At 44.1% G+C, this 22,564-nt stretch overlaps 3 protein-coding genes across 3 annotated transcripts in view; 2 read left to right on the top strand and 1 right to left on the bottom strand.

Annotated features, from left to right (window-relative positions):
- Window positions 1-22,564, bottom strand: part of LOC117727775 (CCAAT/enhancer-binding protein zeta-like) — a 78,465-nt gene that overhangs the window by 38,138 nt on the left and 17,763 nt on the right. The window lies entirely within an intron of this gene.
- On the top strand, window positions 806-3,786 carry LOC117727821 (crooked neck-like protein 1). Its single transcript, XM_034528332.1, has 3 exons — window positions 806-1,048; window positions 2,125-2,373; window positions 2,798-3,786. The coding sequence occupies exons 2-3, from the start codon at window positions 2,218-2,220 to the stop codon at window positions 3,194-3,196; spliced, it is 555 nt and encodes a 184-aa protein (XP_034384223.1). The 5' UTR covers window positions 806-1,048; window positions 2,125-2,217; the 3' UTR covers window positions 3,197-3,786.
- Window positions 10,389-21,568, top strand: LOC117727793 (heterogeneous nuclear ribonucleoprotein Q-like). The gene is made up of 8 exons (XM_034528290.1): window positions 10,389-10,569; window positions 11,916-12,034; window positions 12,151-12,372; window positions 18,699-18,875; window positions 19,024-19,159; window positions 19,252-19,374; window positions 20,781-21,029; window positions 21,454-21,568. The coding sequence occupies exons 1-7, from the start codon at window positions 10,413-10,415 to the stop codon at window positions 20,933-20,935; spliced, it is 1,089 nt and encodes a 362-aa protein (XP_034384181.1). The 5' UTR covers window positions 10,389-10,412; the 3' UTR covers window positions 20,936-21,029; window positions 21,454-21,568.

Consider the following 22,564-nt stretch of genomic DNA (forward strand, 5'->3'; position numbering starts at 1 on the left):
TATTGTGTTATAGGGTCAAAACATGACCTCATAGATATCACATGAAACTTCACCACTTCATCACTCACATTAAGAGTTATTGTGTTATAGGGTCAGAACATGACCTCATAGATATCACATGAAACTTCACCACTTCATCACTCACATTAAGAGTTATTGTGTTATAGGGTCAAAACATGACCTCATAGATATCACATGAAACTTCACCACTTCATCACTCACATTAAGAGGAGTTATTGTGTTATAGGGTCAAAACATGACCTCATAGATATCACATGAAACTTCACCACTTCATCACTCACATTAAGAGTTATTGTGTTATAGGGTCAAAACATGACATCATAGACATCACATGAAACTTCACCACTTCATCACTCACATTAAGAGGAGTTATTGTGTTATAGGGTCAAAACATGACCTCATAGATATCACATGAAACTTCACCACTTCATCACTCACATTAAGAGTTATTGTGTTATAGGGTCAAAACATGACCTCATAGATATCACATGAAACTTCACCACTTCATCACTCACATTAAGAGTTATTGTGTTATAGGGTCAAAACATGACCTCATAGACATCACATGAAACTTCACCACTTCATCACTCACATTAAGAGTTATTGTGTTATAGGGTCAAAACATGACCTCATAGACATCACATGAAACTTCACCACTTCATCACTCACATTAAGAGTTATTGTGTTATAGGGTCAAAACATGACCTCATAGATATCACATGAAACTTCACCACTTCATCACTCACATTAAGAGCAGTTATTGTTCACCTGCATGACGAAGTGGGGATGTGGCTTCCTGTGTACTCCTTCCAGGTGTTCAGTCAGTTGCGGTCCGTGGTGGGCGGAGCCTCGGTGTCGCTTCACCTGGTCGAGGTGAGTCCGGTGCTGAGTCGTCTTCAGGCCCAGAATCTGACCGGCAGCCGCAACCGGGAGGCGGACGGCGAGGACCAGCTGGTGTACCGCCGCGGGGAAACCGCCGCCGGGGTCCCGGTGTCCTGGTACCGCCGCCTGGAGGACGTCCCCTCAGGTACACGGGACGATACCGGCTTTCCCCTCAGTGCCTCGACACATAAGAGAGAGAGTACAAGTGTAACTTTAGTGATGTGTTGGTTCTGGTGCCCCCTGTGGACTAAAAAAAATTAAATAACAATAATCTGTCACAATAAATCTGAGATGTAAAGAAAACAGTATTTCAAAATAACCTCAAACAAACATTTCTGACATTGCTACTTAGTGATACAGATTATGTTGCAGAGCTTTAATATCACAATATTGACAGAATAATTCACAATGTTATTGAGATGCCGTTAAAATATATAATATATATAAAATGATTTTAGACGTTATCACATTTCAACCAGGCGACGACCTCCGGTTCTAAAAAGTGAAGTGTTAAAGCTGCATTCGCTCTACTGACCACCAGGGGGCGACTCCTCTGGTGGTCAGGAGATTTACACATGAAGCATAGACTTCTATACAACCAGAGGAGTCGCCCCCTGGTGGTCAGGAGAGAGAATGCAGCTTTAACACATGAAGCATAGACTTCTATACAACCAGAGGAGTCGCCCCCTGGTGGTCAGGAGAGAGAATGCAGCTTTAACACATGAAGCATAGACTTCTATACAACCAGAGGAGTCGCCCCCTGGTGGTCAGGAGAGAGAATGCAGCTTTAACACATGAAGCATAGACTTCTATACAACCAGAGGAGTCGCCCCCTGGTGGTCAGTGGAGAGAATGCAGCTTTAACACATGAAGCATAGACTTCTATACAACCAGAGGAGTCGCCCCCTGGTGGTCAGGAGAGAGAATGCAGCTTTAACACATGAAGCATAGACTTCTATACAACCAGAGGAGTCGCCCCCTGGTGGTCAGGAGAGAGAATGCAGCTTTAACACATGAAGCATTGACTTCTATACAACCAGAGGAGTCGCCCCCTGGTGGTCAGGAGAGAGAATGCAGCTTTAACACATGGAGCATAGACTTCTATACAACCAGAGGAGAGTCGCCCCCTGGTGTTCAGGAGAGTTTTTTTTCCTATAGACTTCAGAGGAATGACTTCACGAGTGAACTTCCTATCTTCCTCTTCTTCCTCCTCCTCCTCAGGTCTGGATCAGCTACGCCAAGTACGAGCTGTCCATCAACAGCTCCGAGCGGCTGCAGAAGTGCCGGCAGATCTTGGAGGAGGCCAACAAGGGCATGAGGAACTGCGAGGAGAAGGAGGAGCGGCTGATGCTGCTGGAGTCCTGGAGGGACTTTGAGAGGGAGTTCGGGTCCGAGAGCTCGATGGAGAGGGTGAGGAAGCTGCTGCCGGACAAGGTGAAGAAGAGGAGGAAGCTGACGGCCGAGGACGGGGTAAGAACCGCTTCATACGTTCTTATATTCTATATTAGTCTCGCTCTACAAACCTTTTGACCCGTTTGATGAATACATTTATGGACACAAAGCTTTGATTCATTGACGATGATTAAGTGGATTCATTTTATTTGTACGTTTCCCAGTTTGTTTTCTAATGTGAATCAAATCAAGAAATATTTAGAAATATTCATGTTTTTTATTTTATGCGTCACTCAAAAGATAAATAAAATGTGTTTGAAGTTTTCTTCTTGATTTGATCTGATGGGAAACAAAGATTTTAGAGTTTGGTCCACGCCCATAAAGAAAAGTACTCTATACTATCAAACAAGCTGTACTTATATATTTAATCAAAGGAAAATGAACCTTTTAACGGTTTGGATGGTTTAACGTCGTTGGCAATAACCTCGGCGTCTTCTTCCAGTCGGACGCCGGCTGGGAGGAGTACTACGACTACATCTTCCCAGAGGACGCCGCCAACCAGCCCAACCTCAAGCTGCTGGCCATGGCCAAGATGTGGAAGAGGCAGCAGATGGTGGACGAGGACGGCGACGAGGACGGAGGAAACGAGGACAGAGGAGACGAGGACGGAGGAAACGAGGGCGAAGAAAACGGCGACGGGGGCGAGAAAAGTCCCGAGGAGGCCGAAGAGACGGACGAACCCGCCGCCGCTCCTGAGAACCGGCCGGAGAGAAACGCCGAGGAAACGGAGACGACGGGCGCCGATCGGGACGACGAAGGCAGCAGCAGTGACAGTGATGATGGAGGGAAGAAAAAGGAGGAGGAGAAGGAGAGCAAGAGTGGAGAGGAAGATAAAGAGTAGCTCTCCGCTCTGGATCCATTTTTCTACCCATCTGTTCCTGTTTTCTTTTCTTTTTTACAAAAAGCAGCCGATGAGTGTTTATTGTACGACGTGTTTTCTGCATTATACAAACATCAATTTTTCATAATAAAACGTGAGAATGTACAGGAAATGAAACCGTGATTGATCCTCTTTGGGACCAACAGCTGGTCTGTCACAGCGTGACTATGTACAACGTGAATAGCCCGTGATATTAAATATGATAATAACGTTATGAGGGTGCAGGGAGCCACGGCGACCGCTACTCGATGTCCTCCGGTCTGACGGGGTGCGGCAGCGGGACGATGGACTTCTTCTCCGTGTCTCTGGACAAAGCTTTCCTCATGTCTGCAACCAGGAGACAACAAGGTCAGGGTTCCTTCTGGAGCAACAGCGCCCCCTTATGGTGAAACAAGAGGCTTTATATTTACACTTATGGGTCAGTTCATCTAAATACATTTGATTTAGTTTTCTTTCATTTGTCCATGTTTTGAGATATTTCTTCTGAAACTTTAAATTCAAAGCTTTGAAAATAAAAACGGGTCCTTTTGCAGAAGGATTTATTTAATGTATTGTTTTGTGCATAACTCTATTCATTTATAAGTTGACTGAACTGGCCTTTTAAAGGCTGTTTGACGTGTTGAATATGTATTCACGTCTAATACGTAGGGGTGGGCAGCATTTGGTTTTTTTCCCGATACCGGTGCCTGAACTGATGCTTTAAAAAAAGATCATTTAAAAAAAACCACACAAAACGACGATTGACGACATTAAAGAAAAGCTTCTTTTTTTTAATTGCCAGAGCACTTTATTTTTCTTAAACCTGAACAATATATTAACCGTTTAAAAGTATAATATAAGTAATGCAAAACCCGTGGCTTCAAACTTTTTAACTTCAAACTAGGAACAATAACAACAGTTTACACTAAACTTAAATACATATAAAGAAATACAAAACACTTTGTATACAGCTTCAAAATATGAGCATATTTGGCTTCTCTGGCAACATGCGACCCCTCTCCTGACTGACTGCATGTGCACAGGAGAAGACCTTCAGATGGGGTCGGTGAGGCCTGGACACACAGGTCTGGGTCTGAAGGTGCTTCATCCACCACCAGGCTGCAGGGTCTGGTCCTGATGGGATTGAAGGCAGACTTTTGTAGATCTGGACCTGTAGAGGGCACTGAAGAAGCTCTCGGCCCTCATCCTCCAACAGCTTCTCTAGGGCTCACTTCTTGGCAAATTGGAAATAGTCATATTTATACCATATATTCTGACACAGACTGCCTTTTCTTCTCGCATCCTTAGACCCACCAAACTCAAATACGTGCTTGCAACACCTGCTACGTGCATTGAGGTCGAGACCGAAGGAAACGCCGTTATTGACGATGTTAATATGACTATATTAAGACCCACTACATTCTATAGCTCAGCGGTAGTTCAGATGCTCTCGGGTCAAAGGTTCCTCATGAAGATGGATCACGTTAATGCTGATGAACTCCGAAGAGCTGCAGCAAGCCGCTCCTCTGGAGCTCCTCCATGTGGGTCCTGACCGGAGCACGGCGACGGGGAACGGAATATCGTTACGGAAATACAGAGTCCGTCGAATATAAAACATAAGCGATGAGACAACGAGTCATTGTGGCTGCAGTTCCACACTACAAAACACTACCACTTTATATGCGCTTCAAGTTGGGTTAGCTTCTTTTATTAAGACCAGCTGGTTTTAACGTGTAAACAACGGTCTCGTGTCATTTACACGCTGAATGAAGAGGAAACTGGTCTCACAGATAACGAAGTATGACACCTCAGACCGACCAGAGCGTGTTGTCAAGTATTTATTGAAGTTAGTAGTATATATATATTACACATTAACTATATCATGAGCTAAATATTAATGTTCGTTGCAAAAAAAAACAATGTATCTGATTAGTTTACAGTAAATTAAAAACAAAAGTTATTTCACGTGAGATCACGAGAATCAGTTGTCGCGAGACCGGCGCACGCAGCGCAGCTGTTTGTTTGGGTTCGGCGCGTGACTACGGCGTTCTGTGACGTCACGGCGTTCTGTGACGTCACGGCGTTCTGTGACGTTCGGTGACGTTCGGCAGTCCTTTGATCCGTGTATTGAGGGGCAGCCAGAATGCTTTGCTTACATAGGGAGAGTTAGCACAGACATTCATTATTGAGAGGTTTTTTGCAAACGACCAGAAAAAGAAGAATAGCAGGATCTTCATCCAAGACAATCCACCATAGTATTGATATTAATAATTCAAACAATTATTACATTAATATTTCCCAATGAGTCTAGCACAGGCAGCACAGATGGAGGAGATGCCAACAGACATAACCATTTACCCGCTGATCATTTCCTTCTTCGAGAAGTTGACAGATCATCAGTTGGAACTGCTGTTAAAGGGCCAGATGGAAGAGACCAACATGGCCCCGTTGAGGGAGCTGCTTTTGGACATAATCAAGACCTTGACCACAGACTTCCTACCAACATTTTGGACGACAGACACCGTGGTGACAGAAGATATAATCAAGTTGGCTCTGGGCAACAGCGTCACAGACTGTTTTAAAGCTGCTCTGGGGGTCACCGTCCAAGGCCAGAGTCCCAGCGCAAAGCTCTTGAGGGACATGATCGCAGAAGAGGTCACAGCCACCATCCAGTGCTCCATGTCGTCTCCAGACACCCCGATGGAGCAGTACATCACTCCCCCCAGCAGGCTGGACCAGATGCTGAAACAAGCCGTCAAGATGATCAAGGCGATCGGGCGTAAGATGATGATGAATGTGTCCAAGTGTAGTGAGGGAGAAGTTCTAGAGGAGTCAGAACAACCAACAACATCTCAACTCAAAAAAACAGAACAGGAACCAGAACCAGCGGAGTCAGTAAAAGCAGAACTCTCTGATGAATCAGAGAGCCAAGCAGGGGACTTTCCAGAGGTTGAATCAATGAGTCTAGCACAGGCAGCACAGATGGAGGAGATGCCAGCAGACAGATTATCCATGTGTAGTGAGGGACAAGTTCAGTCAGATCAACCATCAACATCTCAACTCCCTCAGTTGCCACATACGGCAGAAAAAACAGAGGTCTCAGCAGAAAGCAAAGCAAATCCTCTGTTAAGAAAACATTCATGGTGTGACCCGTCAACCACTGAGGAGGAAGGTTCGGCTGATTCTGTCGCCCCCATTCAGATTATGGTTAAGGCATATAACAAGAAAAAAACTAAACTGAAACCAGCGCAGTCACTAAAAGCAGGTAGCTCTGATGACTCAGAGAACCAAGAAGAGAAGGCACCACATGTTTTTCGGAGGTCAAAAACTCTGAAAAAAACTAAACAGGAACCAGAACCAGCGGAGTCTGTAAAAGCAGGTACCTCTGATGACTCAGAGAACCAAGAAGAGAAGGCACCACATGTTTTTCAGAGGTCAAAAACTCTGAAAAAAACTAAACAGGAACCAGAACCAGCGGAGTCTGTAAAAGCAGGTACCTCTGTTGAATCAGAGAGCCAAGAAGAGAACGCTCCAGATGTTGACTCAAAATCTCTGAACAAAATATTTTTATGGGATTTAAATTCAAGCACTGAGCAGGATGATTCTGACGTCCCCTTTGAGGCTAACATTATGCCATATAACAAGAACCAAACTAAACAGGAACCAGAACCAGCGGAGTCAGTAAAAGCAGAAGCACAGGTTGAATCAAAACCTTGGGATGAAGGTTGGGATTTTTCTGGCGGCCACATTGAGATAAAGGTTATGTCATATAAGGGGGAAAAAGAAGGGAGGGATTCTGGCAGCTGGATGGAGGTTTTCTTTGTTCCGAGGGACGTGGTCGAGGAGGAGGTACCCTCAGCGACTCCTGCCCATCCTTCGCAGGAACAAAAGAGGGAAAATGCACTGTTATTATTCCTGGAGAACCTGGTGTCACGGACAATAAAGAAGTGTAAGGTTCAAATTACCATAGAGGACCCCGCAACCATCATCGAGCCTCTCATGAATAGGACGTGGGCCGCGGTCGAGGACATCGACTTTGATTCCTCCCCCAAAACCTTCGCCAACTTTGAGAAAACCCTCCTCAACGATCTGATCAAGAAGTGGGGCGGTCCACAAATGTTGCTGCTCGACATGAGAGCTGGGGAACCGATACTTGAGGAGTTCATCGCCTCTGCTGTCAAAACTCACCTGTTGGCGCCAGTAAAACGGCGCAGCAGCATCTGCCGGTTCTTCTCGTCCGTGGGCCGAACCATCGCCAGCATCTGCAAGAGAAAGCCGGTCGACAAGGCCGGTAGCTAACGCGTAACGTTTAGGGTTAACTCTGGTTGATCCAGGGAGAAGCTCTAGAGGAGTCAGATGAACCAACAACATCTCAACAAAAAAAAAACAGAACAGGAACCAGAACCAGCGGAGTTAGTAAAAGCAGTACCCTCTGATGAATCAGAGAACCAAGAAGAGGACTCACCAGATGTTGAATCTAAAGGACTAGGTCGGTAGCTAACGCGTAACGTTCAGGGTTAACTCTGGTTGATCCAGGGAGAAGCTCTAGAGGAGTCAGATGAACCAACAACATCTCAACAAAAAAAAAACAGTCCTCTTCTTGGTTCTCTGATTCATCAGAGGGTACTGATGTTGAATCTAAAGGACTAGGTCGGTAGCTAACGCGTAACGTTTAGGGTTAACTCTGGTTGATCCAGAGAGAAGCTCTAGAGGAGTCAGATGAACCAACAACATCTCAACAAAAAAAAAACAGAACAGGAACCAGAACCAGCGGATTTAGTAAAAGCAGTACCCTCTGATGAATCAGAGAACCAAGAAGAGGACTCACCAGATGTTGAATCTAAAGGACTAGGTCGGTAGCTAACGCGTAACGTTTAGGGTTTTCTCCGGGTGATCCGGTTTGAAACATCTGATTACGCCAAAGAGTTCCAATCCTTTCTCACATCCATGTCTCCTTCACTGATGAAGCAGCACATCACTCCCCCCAGCAGGCTGGACCAGATGCTGAAACTCGCCGCTAAGATGTTCAAGGCGATCGGGCGTAAAATGATGAAAGTGTTCACGTGTAGTAAGGGAGAAGCTCTAGAAGAGTCAGATGAACCAACAACATCTCAACTAAAAAAAACAGAACAGGAACCAGAACCAGCGGAGTTAGTAAAATCAGTACCCTCTGATGAATCAGAGAACCAAGAAGAGGACTCACCAGATGTTGAATCTAAAGGACTAGGTCGGTAGCTAACGCGTAACGTTTAGGGTTAACTCTGGTTGATCCAGGGAGAAGCTCTAGAGGAGTCAGATGAACCAACAACATCTCAACAAAAAAAAAACAGTCCTCTTCTTGGTTCTCTGATTCATCAGAGGGTACTGATGTTGAATCTAAAGGACTAGGCCGGTAGCTAACGCGTAACGTTTAGGGTTAACTCTGGTTGATCCAGGGAGAAGCTCTAGAGGAGTCAGATGAACCAACAACATCTCAACAAAAAAAAAACAGAACAGGAACCAGAACCAGCGGAGTTAGTAAAAGCAGTACCCTCTGATGAATCAGAGAACCAAGAAGAGGACTCACCAGATGTTGAATCTACAGGACTAGGTCTGTAGCTAACGCGTAACGTTTAGGGTTTTCTCCGGGTGATCGGTTTGAAACATCTGATTACGCCAAAGAGTTCCAATCCTTTCTCACTTCATCAGAGAGGGACGTAGACCAGTGGAGGTCTACATTCAATTAAATTAAGTTTATTTTGTATAGCCCAATAATCTGGTTCCAAATTATAAATTTGCCTCAGAGGGCTTTACATTTTTACACATACATGGCCATCCCTGACCTTTGACCTCACATCAGATCAAGAAAAACTCCCCCAAAAAAAGAAAAAGAAATTCTAAGGGAAAAAGGGTAGAACCCTTCAGGAGAGCAACAGAGGAGGATCCCTCTCCCCGGATGGACAGAAGCAATAGATGTCATGTGTACAGATGAACAGAGTTACAGAGTTAAACACATTTAATGACTAGGACAGAAATGATGAATAATGAGTAGAAGGCATGGACCACGATCCAGACCTCCACGATCCATGAAATAGGGTGGAAGAGAGGTGAGGGAGGGGGGCATCAGCAGGGCCAATGGCAGGAGGCAGGGCCACAGAGGCAGGAGGCAGGGCCACAGAGGCAGGAGGCAGGGCCACAGAGGCAGGAGGCAGGGCCGCAGGAGGCAGGGCCACAGAGGCAGGAGGCAGGGCCACAGAGGCAGGAGGCATCGCGAAAAAAAAGAAGTATTTAGGGTTAGACCTATTTTTTTCCGCAGGGAGAGACCCCTGAAATCAAAGTATATTTTGTACTTTTTTTCAGATGATAATAATAATATTATTTTTTTTGCAACAAGCCATTATGTCATGACCTAATTGTAATAATTAGCTGATGACATAATGGCTCTATATCTATATAGTGGGAGTAGTGGCTGTAGTGGGTATAGTGGGAGTAGTGGGTATAGTGGGAGTAGTGGGTATAGTGGCTGTAGTGGGTATAGTGGTTATAGTGGGTATAGTGGCTGTAGTGGGTATAGTGGGTATAGTGGGTACAGTGGCTGTAGTGGCTGTAGTGGGTGTAGTGGGTGTAGTGGGTATAGTGGGTACAGTGGCTGTAGTGGCTGTAGTGGGTGTAGTGGGTATACTGGGTGTAGTGGCTGTAGTGGGTATAATAGTGGCTGTAGTGGGTATAGTGGGAGTAGTGGGTATAGTGGGAGTAGTGGGTATAGTGGGTGTAGTGGGTATAGTGGGTGTAGTGGGTATAGTGGCTGTAGTGGGTATAGTGGGAATAGTGGGAGTAGTGGGTATAGTGGGTGTAGTGGGTATAGTGGGTGTAGTGGGTATAGTGGCTGTAGTGGGTATAGTGGGAATAGTGGGAGTAGTGGGTATAGTGGGAGTAGTGGGTATAGTGGGTATAGTGGGTATAGTGGCCGTTGCCTGTTAGGTGTCACGCTGTAAAGTTGGTGTGTGTGTGTGTGTGTGTGTGTGCGCGTGTGCAGACACACATGTTGTATTTTCTATCTATAAATTGTACATGTCATCCACGCATCTACATATTTAATGAGTAGATGATCTAAGGAGCTTCTGCAATATTCAAACTTACAATACATTCAGACCCGCCCACCCAATATGTTGTTGTTGTTGACGTTGTTGACGTCCCTGCATTCCCCTCCGGTGCCCAGATGTCTGCAGACATGGCCATGGAACAGGTAAACGGGAACGGCCCGGAGGAACCCATTGACACCCCGGAGGTGAGCCGCTCCGAACACTTCGCAGCTCTGCTGGAGGCCGGCCTCCCTCAGAACGTGGCCGAGAAGCTGGACGAGCTCTACGTAGCAGGTGAGTGTGTGTGTGTGTGTGTGTGTGTGTGTGTGTGTGTGTGTGTGTGTGTGTGTGTGTCCAGGTGTATCTTGCCTTCACCTGCTTGGAGAAAGGTGTGTCCTGCCTGTTGTCATCGTACCTGTAGTTTAGGCTTTTCTAATTATTTAGTATTTGATTGGCACCAATGGAAAAAGTAGTGCTCATATATTTGCACTATTTTGTTTGCTGTGTTAGAATATAATGATATTTAATTTTTTTGTAGCTATTGTAAATCTGTATTATTCTATCCTGTACCTCCATGTACAAATACTCTGTCCTGCTAACCTTTAACACAAAATAGTTTCTTTACAACAGCATTTATACATACAAAAAAAAAAATGCTATATGCCAATACCTGTATATAATAGTACTAATATGCAGAGGTTTTCTTAATGGTGTACATTACATTATAGGAATATAATTATTGATTTTGTAACGTGTTTGTCACTTTAATAATGTTGCAGCTGATGATTTTTAATTACTTTTTAAAATATTGATGTGTATCTTCTATATTCTGAAAGAACACATTTATTTCCTCATTCGTATTTTGTGTTTATTATCTATATCTGCAAAGTAACTAAAACATATTAGATGCATTTAGTGGAGTAGAAGGAGAAGAAAAAGTACCATCAAATGGAAATACTCAAGTAAAGTACAAGTACCTCAAAATGTGCTATTCTACTTACTATTGAGAGACGGAGTAAACGTTGTTGACTCCAAGATAAAAAATATATCTCGGCAGACCTGATGGCTTAAAAACAAAGGTTACCTGGAAGCGCCTTCTGTTGTATAATTGGCTAATAATAGTAAATCGATAAGTTCTTCTGCAGCTATAATCTACGTCTCTTAACGAGTCCACTCCCGTACGGAAATAAATAATTAAATACAAATCTTTTGTCCATTTGTGCCGGGGTCAATAAACTGAGATTTTCTTAATGTTACTGTCTTTTAAAACTCATCCAATCATCTGCATGTCTTCAGGTTTTGGACAAAACAAGAACTTGATGTGTGATTTTCACTGTTTTCTAACCTCTTTTTTTACGAGATGCACACCAAATGATTAAATATATAAAATCATCTGGAGGTAAATAAAGAATGAAAAATAATTATTAGTTCCGCGTGTTTTGTTTGATGCTCTTGCACTCTAGTCTTAGGAGACTGTTTTTAAACGATGAATCTTGGAATCACTTAGTTCCTTCTTGTAAAACTGTATTATTATTGTTATTATGATGAAGTCCCTCTCGTGCAGCATGCGTCTCATGCGCCTGTTTGTCGGCACTAACCTGTAACCGCCCGGCCGTCTCTGTTCTTCTGGTGCTCGTCAGGCCTCGTAGCTCACAGCGACCTCGACGAAAGAGCTCTTGAAGCTTTGAAAGAGTTCAATGAGGAGGGAGCCCTGCAGGTGCTGGTCCAGTTCAAAGAGAGCGATCTGTCACACGTGCAAGTGAGTCCACTCCTCTGGAGGACGAGCGGGGTCTTTGCGTACAATAACTCTTTAAAAAGGTTGTTTGGCTCCTATAAAAAGTAGGTAAACCCCTTCGGTGCGTCTCTCTCTCCCAGAACAAAAGTGCCTTTCTCTGTGGGGTGATGAAGACTTACAGGCAGAGGGAGAAACAAGGGACCAAAGTTTCAGATTCCACGAAAGGACCAGATGAGGCCAAAATCAAGGAGCTCCTGGACAGAACAGACTACACACTCGACGTAACAACGGGCCAACGGAAGTATGGCGGACCCCCGCCGGAGCCGGTGTACTCGGGGGCCCAACCCAACGTGGGAACAGAGGTACGCCGGCGTGTCCAGAGGACATGAACACGTCTTTTTAACTGAGCCACAGACGGGTTGTAAGTAACCGTGTCAACAGCTGACTTCACTTCTCGTTCACACCGACTGTTTGTATTAAACTGAGGGTCGGTTAGCGGTCAAGTAGTCGGCAACTATTTTGATCAATCGATTTATTGTTTCAAGCAGAAAGTTAAAGGTTTCCATTAGTTTCAGATTTCACACCTTTTCACATTTTGATTTTTTTTGTTGTCTTTTTTTTTTTGAACTCACTTTTTTTTAATTTAGTTTTCAACAACAAACAATATGTATTTTCATACAGTCGCTTCCTGTCAATTTTTCAGTTGTATGTCTTGGTTCACATGATATTCAGGTACAGTGTACAAGACATAAAGAACAACAAACATCAAAGGTGATCATTCCAAGAAAGAAAAGAAGAGGAGAAATGAGAATAATGAAAAGATTGCATAAAATAGAAATTAAATACAAATGAAATAAAATAATTAATTTGAATAATGATTGTCCACTCCTGAGTGTATGTGCTATATATGCTTTTCATAGAGGATTGTGTATGATGTGTGTGTGCCCAGAGACAGTTAACAAGAGCAGTTCAACCAGAGGGCCGAGCAACATTCAGTAATGACAATCATTGTAGTAACAATGCTGCGACAGGACCCCATCGTTTGGTAAAGATAGGCTTCTGGAGCCTTAATGAATATGTGATTCGCTCCATTTGATAGATGTCCCATACTTTTTGGATCCATAAGTCGTATGTTGGGGGATCCGGTTTTAACCATCTGATGGTTATACCCTTCAATGCTGCTGTGAGTAATATGTTTAGGAGGTATTTTTTGGCCCTCCCATCCAGGCCTTCAGGTATCGCTCCCAATAGTGCTACTGTGGGGTCTTGTTGGATGTCCTGTTGGAAGATTTCTTTGAGGGCATCAAAGACTTCTCTCCAGTATGTATTTAATTTAGGGCATAGCCAGAATATATGTGTATGATTGGCAGCGCTTCCACAGTTCCGCCAACACAGGTTGGAATGTGTTGGCCCATCTTAGCTACTATTTCTGGTGTTCTGAAGAATCTGGTGATTATTTTCCATTTAAATTCTCTCCAGGTGTTTGAGTTTGTAACTAGGTGTGCCTCTGTGCACATTTCCTCCCAGTTATTCTGTGGAATGATCGTGTTCATTTCCGCTTCCCATCTCTGCTTTATCTGTTGGGAATTATGTAGATTCATAGATAGAAATATGCTATATAATTTACTTATTGTTTTCTTATCTTCATTCCCCATCTGTATCTCGATTAAAAACCTTTCTAGGGGTGTACGTTTCACAAGCTTTCCCCACTCTTTGTGTGTTGTTAGAAAAGTTCTTAATTGTAGGAACCTGTAGAAATCGGTTTTGGGAAGATCAAAATCTTTTTTCAGCTGCTCGAATGTCTTGAGGTTATCCTCATTAAATAACTGGTGCAGGTGAGCCAGTCCCATGTCTGACCACTTTCTAAAGCCGTATCCAGATTGTTGGGTGTGAAGGTCTTCATAGATCCGATGCTCGTTAGTAATGAAATACATTTTGGAAGCCCAAAAGCTGTCTGTATTTTGTTCCAGATTTTAAGAGTAATCTTAGTCCACTCTGCCACTTCTTTTACGGGCGCATCTGAAAAAGGCAAGACTTGTAAGGGCTCTGGGCATATGTTTTTCTCAATATTAAGCCAGCGAGTGTATGTGCCATTCTGAATCCACACTATCAGAGGTTTCATTTGTGCAGCCCAGAAGTAATATTTTAAGTTTGGGAGTTTAAGGCCTCCATTTAGTTTAGAGAGCTGTAATGTTTTAAGTCTAATTCTAGGACGCTTTTTTTGCCAGATAAATTTAGAAATGATTTTATCCAGGTTATCAAAACTAGATTTTGGAATTTCTATAGGTAGCATCTGAAATAAGTAGAGAAGTCTGGGCAGGACATTCATGTGAATACTTTCAACACGACCAAGCTGGGACAAAGGGAGCGTAGACCATCGTTCCAGGTCACTGTCAATGCACCCAATCATTCTACTATAACTGGCCTCATATAACTCCTGTAGCGATGAGGGGATGTATATACCAAGGTACTTTATACCGTCATTCGGCCATTTAAATCCACTTTGGAGTTTTACATTTCTTGACATGTTTCCATTGATATCCATAGCCTCTGTTTTCTCCACATTTACCTTTTATATCCAGAGTAGTATCCATACTGTGAGATGAGTTCCTTTAGATGTGGTATTGTTGATGCAGGTTGCGTCAGATATAATAATACATCATCAGCATACAGGGATATTTTATGATCCTCTTTATGTATTACAGTTCCTTTTATTATCATCTCTGATAAGCTGGGCTAGGGGTTCGATACTAATTGCAAACAGCAGGGGGGATAAAGGGAGCCTTGTCTGCAGCCGCGTTCCAATGTGAATCTTTGTGATCTGTATCCATTCACTTTAACAGCTGCTTGTGGTGACGAATATAGTGTTTGTATCCAATTCAAGAAGTTGGGGCCAAATTTGAATCTTTTTAGTGTTTGAAATAGATAATGCCACGATACCCGGTCAAATGCTTTTTGAGCATCTAGAGACAAAATCATAGCTTCTACTTTCTCTTCTTTTTGATGGGATATTATGTTTAATAAGCGTCGTAAGTTATCACCATAGTATCTTCCAGTGATGAATCCAGTCTGATCAGGATGGATGATTTTAGTGATTATATGATTGACTCTTCTTGCTAGGATTGCTGTTAGAATGCGCAGGTCCCCATTCAGCAGTGATATCTATATGATTGGCACTCTGTGGGGTCTTTTCCTTCTTTATGAATTACCACTATAGTTGCCTCAGCCCAAGATGGTGCCATGGTTTTAGATTCTAATGCATGGTGGTATGCTTTCAGCAACAGTGGTGATAACATATCCTTGAAGGTTTTATAAAATTCATTAATATATCCATCCGGTCCTGGGCTTTTATTATTTTTGAGTGTTGAGATCACCTGTTTGATCTCCCATTCCTCAATAGGCTTCTCTAATTCCTTGGCTGCTGATTCTGTCAGTTCAGTTCATTTTATAGGATTTAAGAACTCTGTAAGTTTTGCATTATCAGAGCAGGTATCTGTATTTTTGTATAAGGATTTGTAAAACTCTGCGAAGGATTCTGCTATTTTATCTGGTTTTGTAACAAAAGTTTCTTTTGATTTAATTTTCTGTACTGTATTAGATGATTGTTTTTTTCTTAATCCAAATGCTAGTAATCTGCTTGCTTTGTTACCGTGTTCATAGTATCTTTGGTTCGTGAATCTTAAACTTCCCTCAATTTGATCTGATAGTAGGCTGTTGAGCTCTCTTCGGGTTGACTTGAGGTCATTTAGGAGATTGGCTGATGCAGATTGTTTATGTTTATGTTCTAAGTCTTTTATTTTATCTTCCAATTCTTTCTGTTTGGACTCTTTTCCTCTTCTCTTAGCAGAGGTGAATGAAATAATACGTCCTCTGATGTATGCTTTGGCACAATCCCAGAGTATAAGAGGTGTTGTTTCCTCCAAGGTATTGATATCCAAGTATTCCTTGAGTTCTGCTGTAATAAAGGAGGTACATGCTTTATCATTAAGGAGAGATGCATTAAGTCTCCATTGTTTAGAGGTTGGTCTTTGGCCGATGTCCCATTTTAATGCCACGGGTGCGTGGTCGGATATAGTTATAGGAAGAATGTCAATGTCCACTATCCTATGTAGCTCTGCTTTCATGGTAAAGAAATAATCGATCCGTGAATAGGATGTATGTCTGTTTGGGTAGAACGTGAAATCCCTGCCTCTCGGGAACTTGCTTCTCCATATATCTACAAGGCCTCCTGGGATTGGTATTTGAGCATTCTACTCATTCTAGAGAGCGGAGTTTTAGAGGCAGGTTGTCGGTCCATTAGTTGTGACATTACACAATTGAGGTCTCCTCCCATCAGTAGCAGCCCTGTACTATATTGTAGGATCTTATTGAACAATGTCCTGATAAAGCCAGGCTCGTCTTCGTTAGGTGCTTATACATTAATGAGGGATACTTCTGTGCCATCAATTAATCCGTTAACTAAGATATATCTCCCCTCTGTGTCTTTGTGTACTAGTGTTTGTGTGAAATTAATTTGTCTGTGTATGAGTATGGATACTCCCTTTTTTCTCCCCGATCGGTGTGAGGAGTAATATACTTTATCTGCCCAGGACCGTCTCAACTTTTCATGTTCAGCATCAGATAGATGTGTTTCCTGGAGGAATGCAATGTGGCAGTTGGCTTGTTTCATCTGATGTAGAATGTTCTTTCTCTTAACAGGGCTATGAAGGCCTTTGACATTGTAACTTATCACTTTTAGCGGGTCCGTTGTGTGAAGTATTCAATTTTCATATTTTGGGAGTTTGTGTAGAGAGATGGGAAGCAGAGGCCAACAGCCAGCACATGGGCCATGTATCTTGTTATGTGGAGTGTGGAGAGTTGGACTAGATAATGAAACCAATAGGGATGGGGTAGAAGAGGGTATTTAAGAAAAATGGATGATGAGCTTGTTGTTCTAATAAACAATGTAGGATCCCCAGGGAACAGTGGGATCAGAACAAGGGGAACGCAACAGTCTGGACTGCTGTTAGCTAACATTAGCAACAGTCCGGTGGGACCTAGTCCCTTAGCCACTAAGGGCAAGCAGCAACGGTGCACAGTCGAGATAGAAATGACTATGCTATGGGTGTGCTAAGATAAGGAATAGAGAAAGTAAGAAGAAAAAGAAAAGTCGACACAGAAAAGGACAGTGTCGAGTAATGGCCATTCAGGCCCCTGCAGCTCTTGAAAATATATATATTTGAATATAAAATAAAGTAGAAAATAATGATGTGCCAGTATGTGAAATTGCAGAACTCACTGGTCAGTCCTTACTGTAGTTAACAGTACTGATGGGGATACATTTAGTCTGCAGCCTCAGTAGATGGGATGACTTTCTTCCGGACATACTCCGTGGCTTTGCCGGGATCCAGAAACTCCTCGTCTTCGTTGTTGTGTGAAATCCGGAGTCTTGCCGGGTACAGTAGGCCGTAGCGGACTCCTTTCCTTCCTCGCAGGGTCCTCCGTATGTCCGTGAACGCGGCTCTGGCTTTAGCAACGCTGGGTGTGTAGTCTGGGAAGATAGAGATCCGGTTCCCGTTGTAGACCAGCGGCGCTCTTTCTCGGGCTCTCCTTAGGATCTCTGCGGCATCTCCGTCATTGTGTCCTTTAGCGATGATCACTCGTGGTTTCTCCCGGTCTCCTGGTTTCCTGGTGGCGGCTGTGCGGTGCGATCGGTCGATCTTTATGTCCCGGTCCAGCTGCAGGACTTCTTTAATAACTTTGGCAACTGTGTTAGGGGAGCTGGAATCCGGTTGTTCTTGAATGCCGGCTATCCGGATATTACACCGTCTCATTCTCCCCTCCATATCCTCGCATCGGTCTGTTAGAGTTGTGACCTGTCTTTGAAGGCTGGTTATCGTAACTTCTTGTGCGGCCACCTCGTCGGACCGTGTTGATAAGCCGCCCTTCACGTCTTGTATGTCGGCTTTCATGTGGTCTACTTCTGTTTGGATAGCGGTCGTGTTTTTAGAAATTTCGGACCGCACCGCTTGTAATTCAGACTTGAGTGAATTGAAATCTTCTGCTAGCGCACTTTTGAGTTCCTCTCTTATAATTTTGGAAATCTCTCCCTTCAGGGAAGATAAGATGTCCGCTTTCATCCGTTCGGTCATACCTGGGCTTTCACTGCGGGTGGGAGAGGGTTGGTCCGGGTCACCTGGTGGGATCTGCCTCGTGGTTCTTGTAGGCCGTGATGAGCTACCGCCGGATTTATATTTGTATTTTTGAAGCTTTTCCGCCATTCAAAAATGATGTAGCTTGCATAAGTCAGCTGTTGGCCCCTTTGTGATGTCCTCGGTGAGCTTTGAGGCTGGTATTCTTGAAATAGTAGCTGTTTTTATGTAAAATATTGTCGGTTCTGCAGGAGCACTGAAATTAGCGTCTTACTCCATATCTTGCTCACTAGCGCCCCCTTTTTGTTGTCTTTTAAAGCGAATTATATTTGAGAGTATTGGGACTTTTTTATCAGCCTTTTGAAGATGTGATGGGCGTATTTCTCTGAGAGATTACGATGAGTAGACCAGAACACCTCTGCCACCACATTCAACTAACCTTTTTAACACATTTAACACATTGAAACGCGCTGTCGACCACACTGAGATGTTGGAGTCTGTAAATGTGATGCGTGTTATATCTCTTTAAAAATGTTTTTATTCTCTTTTCTCCCTAGATATTTATCGGGAAGATTCCCCGCGACTTGTTTGAAGATGAACTGGTCCCTCTCTTTGAGAAGGCCGGGCCCATCTGGGACCTGAGGCTAATGATGGACCCGCTGAGCGGCCTGAACAGGGGCTACGCTTTCGTCACCTTCTGCACGAAGGAAGCGGCCCAGGAGGCGGTGAAGCTGGTGGGTTCAGCAAGAGTCGACTTTCCCCTTGTTCTTTGTCTTTATCAGATTTGTTTTGGGAAATGTTCTTTTTCTTTAAAAAAAGTTGGAGGCATTTCTTTGTCGTTAAAGTGTGTGTGTGTGTGTGTTTTCTTTCTCTTTCTCGTAGTGCAATAATCACGAGATTCGCCCCAACAAGCACATCGGGGTGTGTATATCCGTCGCCAACAACCGGCTATTCGTTGGCTCCATTCCCAAGAGTAAAACAAAGGAGCAGATTGTTGAGGAGTTTGCTAAAGTCACAGGTAAAAATATGTAGTCGGTGTGTTTTTAAAATGTATTTTCTAGATGCACGTTATGGGTTTGAAACGAATCTCTTGTTACCGTCGCCTCGCAGAGGGCCTCAGTGACGTCATACTGTACCATCAACCCGATGACAAGAAGAAGAACCGGGGCTTCTGCTTCCTGGAGTACGAAGACCACAAGACGGCTATACAACCAGAGGAGTCGCCCCCTGGTGGTCAGTGGAGAGAATGCAGCTTTAACACATGAAGCATAGACTTCTATACAACCAGAGGAGTCGCCCCCTGGTGGTCAGGAGAGAGAATGCAGCTTTAACACATGAAGCATAGACTTCTATACAACCAGAGGAGTCGCCCCCTGGTGGTCAGGAGAGAGAATGCAGCTTTAACACATGAAGCATAGACTTCTATACAACCAGAGGAGTCAGCCCCCTGGTGGTCAGGAAGAGAGAATGCAGCTTTAACACATGAAGCATAGACTTCTATACAACCAGAGGAGTCGCCCCCTGGTGGTCAGGAGAGAGAATGCAGCTTTAACACATGAAGCATAGACTTCTATACAACCAGAGGAGTCGCCCCCTGGTGGTCAGTGGAGAGAATGCAGCTTTAACACATGAAGCATAGACTTCTATACAACCAGAGGAGTCGCCCCCTGGTGGTCAGGAGAGAGAATGCAGCTTTAACACATGAAGCATAGACTTCTATACAACCAGAGGAGTCGCCCCCTGGTGGTCAGGAGAGAGAATGCAGCTTTAACACATGAAGCATAGACTTCTATACAACCAGAGGAGTCGCCCCCTGGTGGTCAGGAGAGAGAATGCAGCTTTAACACATGAAGCATAGACTTCTATACAACCAGAGGAGTCGCCCCCTGGTGGTCAGGAGAGAGAATGCAGCTTTAACACATGAAGCATAGACTTCTATACAACCAGAGGAGTCGCCCCCTGGTGGTCAGGAGAGAGAATGCAGCTTTAACACATGGAAGCATAGACTTCTATACAACCAGAGGAGTCGCCCCCTGGTGGTCAGGAGAGAGAATGCAGCTTTAACACATGAAGCATAGACTTCTATACAACCAGAGGAGTCGCCCCCTGGTGGTCAGGAGAGAGAATGCAGCTTTAACACATGAAGCATAGACTTCTATACAACCAGAGGAGTCGCCCCCTGGTGGTCAGGAGAGAGGAATGCAGCTTAAGACATGAAGCATAGACTTCTATGCAACCAGAGGAGTCGCCCCCTGGTGGTCAGTGGAGAGAATGCAGCTTTAATACATGAAGCATAGACTTCTATACAACCAGAGGAGTCGCCCCCTGGTGGTCAGGAGAGAGAATGCAGCTTTAACACATGAAGCATAGACTTCTATACAACCAGAGGAGTCGCCCCCTGGTGGTCAGGAGAGAGAATGCAGCTTTAACACATGAAGCATAGACTTCTATACAACCAGAGGAGTCGCCCCCTGGTGGTCAGTGGAGAGAATGCAGCTTTAACACATGAAGCATAGACTTCTATACAACCAGAGGAGAGTCCCCCCCTGGTGTTCAGGAGAGTTTTTTTTCTATAGACTTCAGAGGAATGACTTCACGAGTGAACTTCCTATCTTCCTCTTCTTCCTCCTCCTCCTCAGGTCTGGATCAGCTACGCCAAGTACGAGCTGTCCATCAACAGCTCCGAGCGGCTGCAGAAGTGCCGGCAGATCTTGGAGGAGGCCAACAAGGGCATGAGGAACTGCGAGGAGAAGGAGGAGCGGCTGATGCTGCTGGAGTCCTGGAGGGACTTTGAGAGGGAGTTCGGGTCCGAGAGCTCGATGGAGAGGGTGAGGAAGCTGCTGCCGGACAAGGTGAAGAAGAGGAGGAAGCTGACGGCCGAGGACGGGGTAAGAACCGCTTCATACGTTCTTATATTCTATATTAGTCTCGCTCTACAAACCTTTTGACCCGTTTGATGAATACATTTATGGACACAAAGCTTTGATTCATTGACGATGATTAAGTGGATTCATTTTATTTGTACGTTTCCCAGTTTGTTTTCTAATGTGAATCAAATCAAGAAATATTTAGAAATATTCATGTTTTTTATTTTATGCGTCACTCAAAAGATAAATAAAATGTGTTTGAAGTTTTCTTCTTGATTTGATCTGATGGGAAACAAAGATTTTAGAGTTTGGTCCACGCCCATAAAGAAAAGTACTCTATACTATCAAACAAGCTGTACTTATATATTTAATCAAAGGAAAATGAACCTTTTAACGGTTTGGATGGTTTAACGTCGTTGGCAATAACCTCGGCGTCTTCTTCCAGTCGGACGCCGGCTGGGAGGAGTACTACGACTACATCTTCCCAGAGGACGCCGCCAACCAGCCCAACCTCAAGCTGCTGGCCATGGCCAAGATGTGGAAGAGGCAGCAGATGGTGGACGAGGACGGCGACGAGGACGGAGGAAACGAGGACAGAGGAGACGAGGACGGAGGAAACGAGGGCGAAGAAAACGGCGACGGGGGCGAGAAAAGTCCCGAGGAGGCCGAAGAGACGGACGAACCCGCCGCCGCTCCTGAGAACCGGCCGGAGAGAAACGCCGAGGAAACGGAGACGACGGGCGCCGATCGGGACGACGAAGGCAGCAGCAGTGACAGTGATGATGGAGGGAAGAAAAAGGAGGAGGAGAAGGAGAGCAAGAGTGGAGAGGAAGATAAAGAGTAGCTCTCCGCTCTGGATCCATTTTTCTACCCATCTGTTCCTGTTTTCTTTTCTTTTTTACAAAAAGCAGCCGATGAGTGTTTATTGTACGACGTGTTTTCTGCATTATACAAACATCAATTTTTCATAATAAAACGTGAGAATGTACAGGAAATGAAACCGTGATTGATCCTCTTTGGGACCAACAGCTGGTCTGTCACAGCGTGACTATGTACAACGTGAATAGCCCGTGATATTAAATATGATAATAACGTTATGAGGGTGCAGGGAGCCACGGCGACCGCTACTCGATGTCCTCCGGTCTGACGGGGTGCGGCAGCGGGACGATGGACTTCTTCTCCGTGTCTCTGGACAAAGCTTTCCTCATGTCTGCAACCAGGAGACAACAAGGTCAGGGTTCCTTCTGGAGCAACAGCGCCCCCTTATGGTGAAACAAGAGGCTTTATATTTACACTTATGGGTCAGTTCATCTAAATACATTTGATTTAGTTTTCTTTCATTTGTCCATGTTTTGAGATATTTCTTCTGAAACTTTAAATTCAAAGCTTTGAAAATAAAAACGGGTCCTTTTGCAGAAGGATTTATTTAATGTATTGTTTTGTGCATAACTCTATTCATTTATAAGTTGACTGAACTGGCCTTTTAAAGGCTGTTTGACGTGTTGAATATGTATTCACGTCTAATACGTAGGGGTGGGCAGCATTTGGTTTTTTTC

This window comes from Cyclopterus lumpus, chromosome 24 (genome assembly GCF_009769545.1).
Source record: "Cyclopterus lumpus isolate fCycLum1 chromosome 24, fCycLum1.pri, whole genome shotgun sequence".
Lineage (NCBI taxonomy): Eukaryota > Metazoa > Chordata > Actinopteri > Perciformes > Cyclopteridae > Cyclopterus > Cyclopterus lumpus.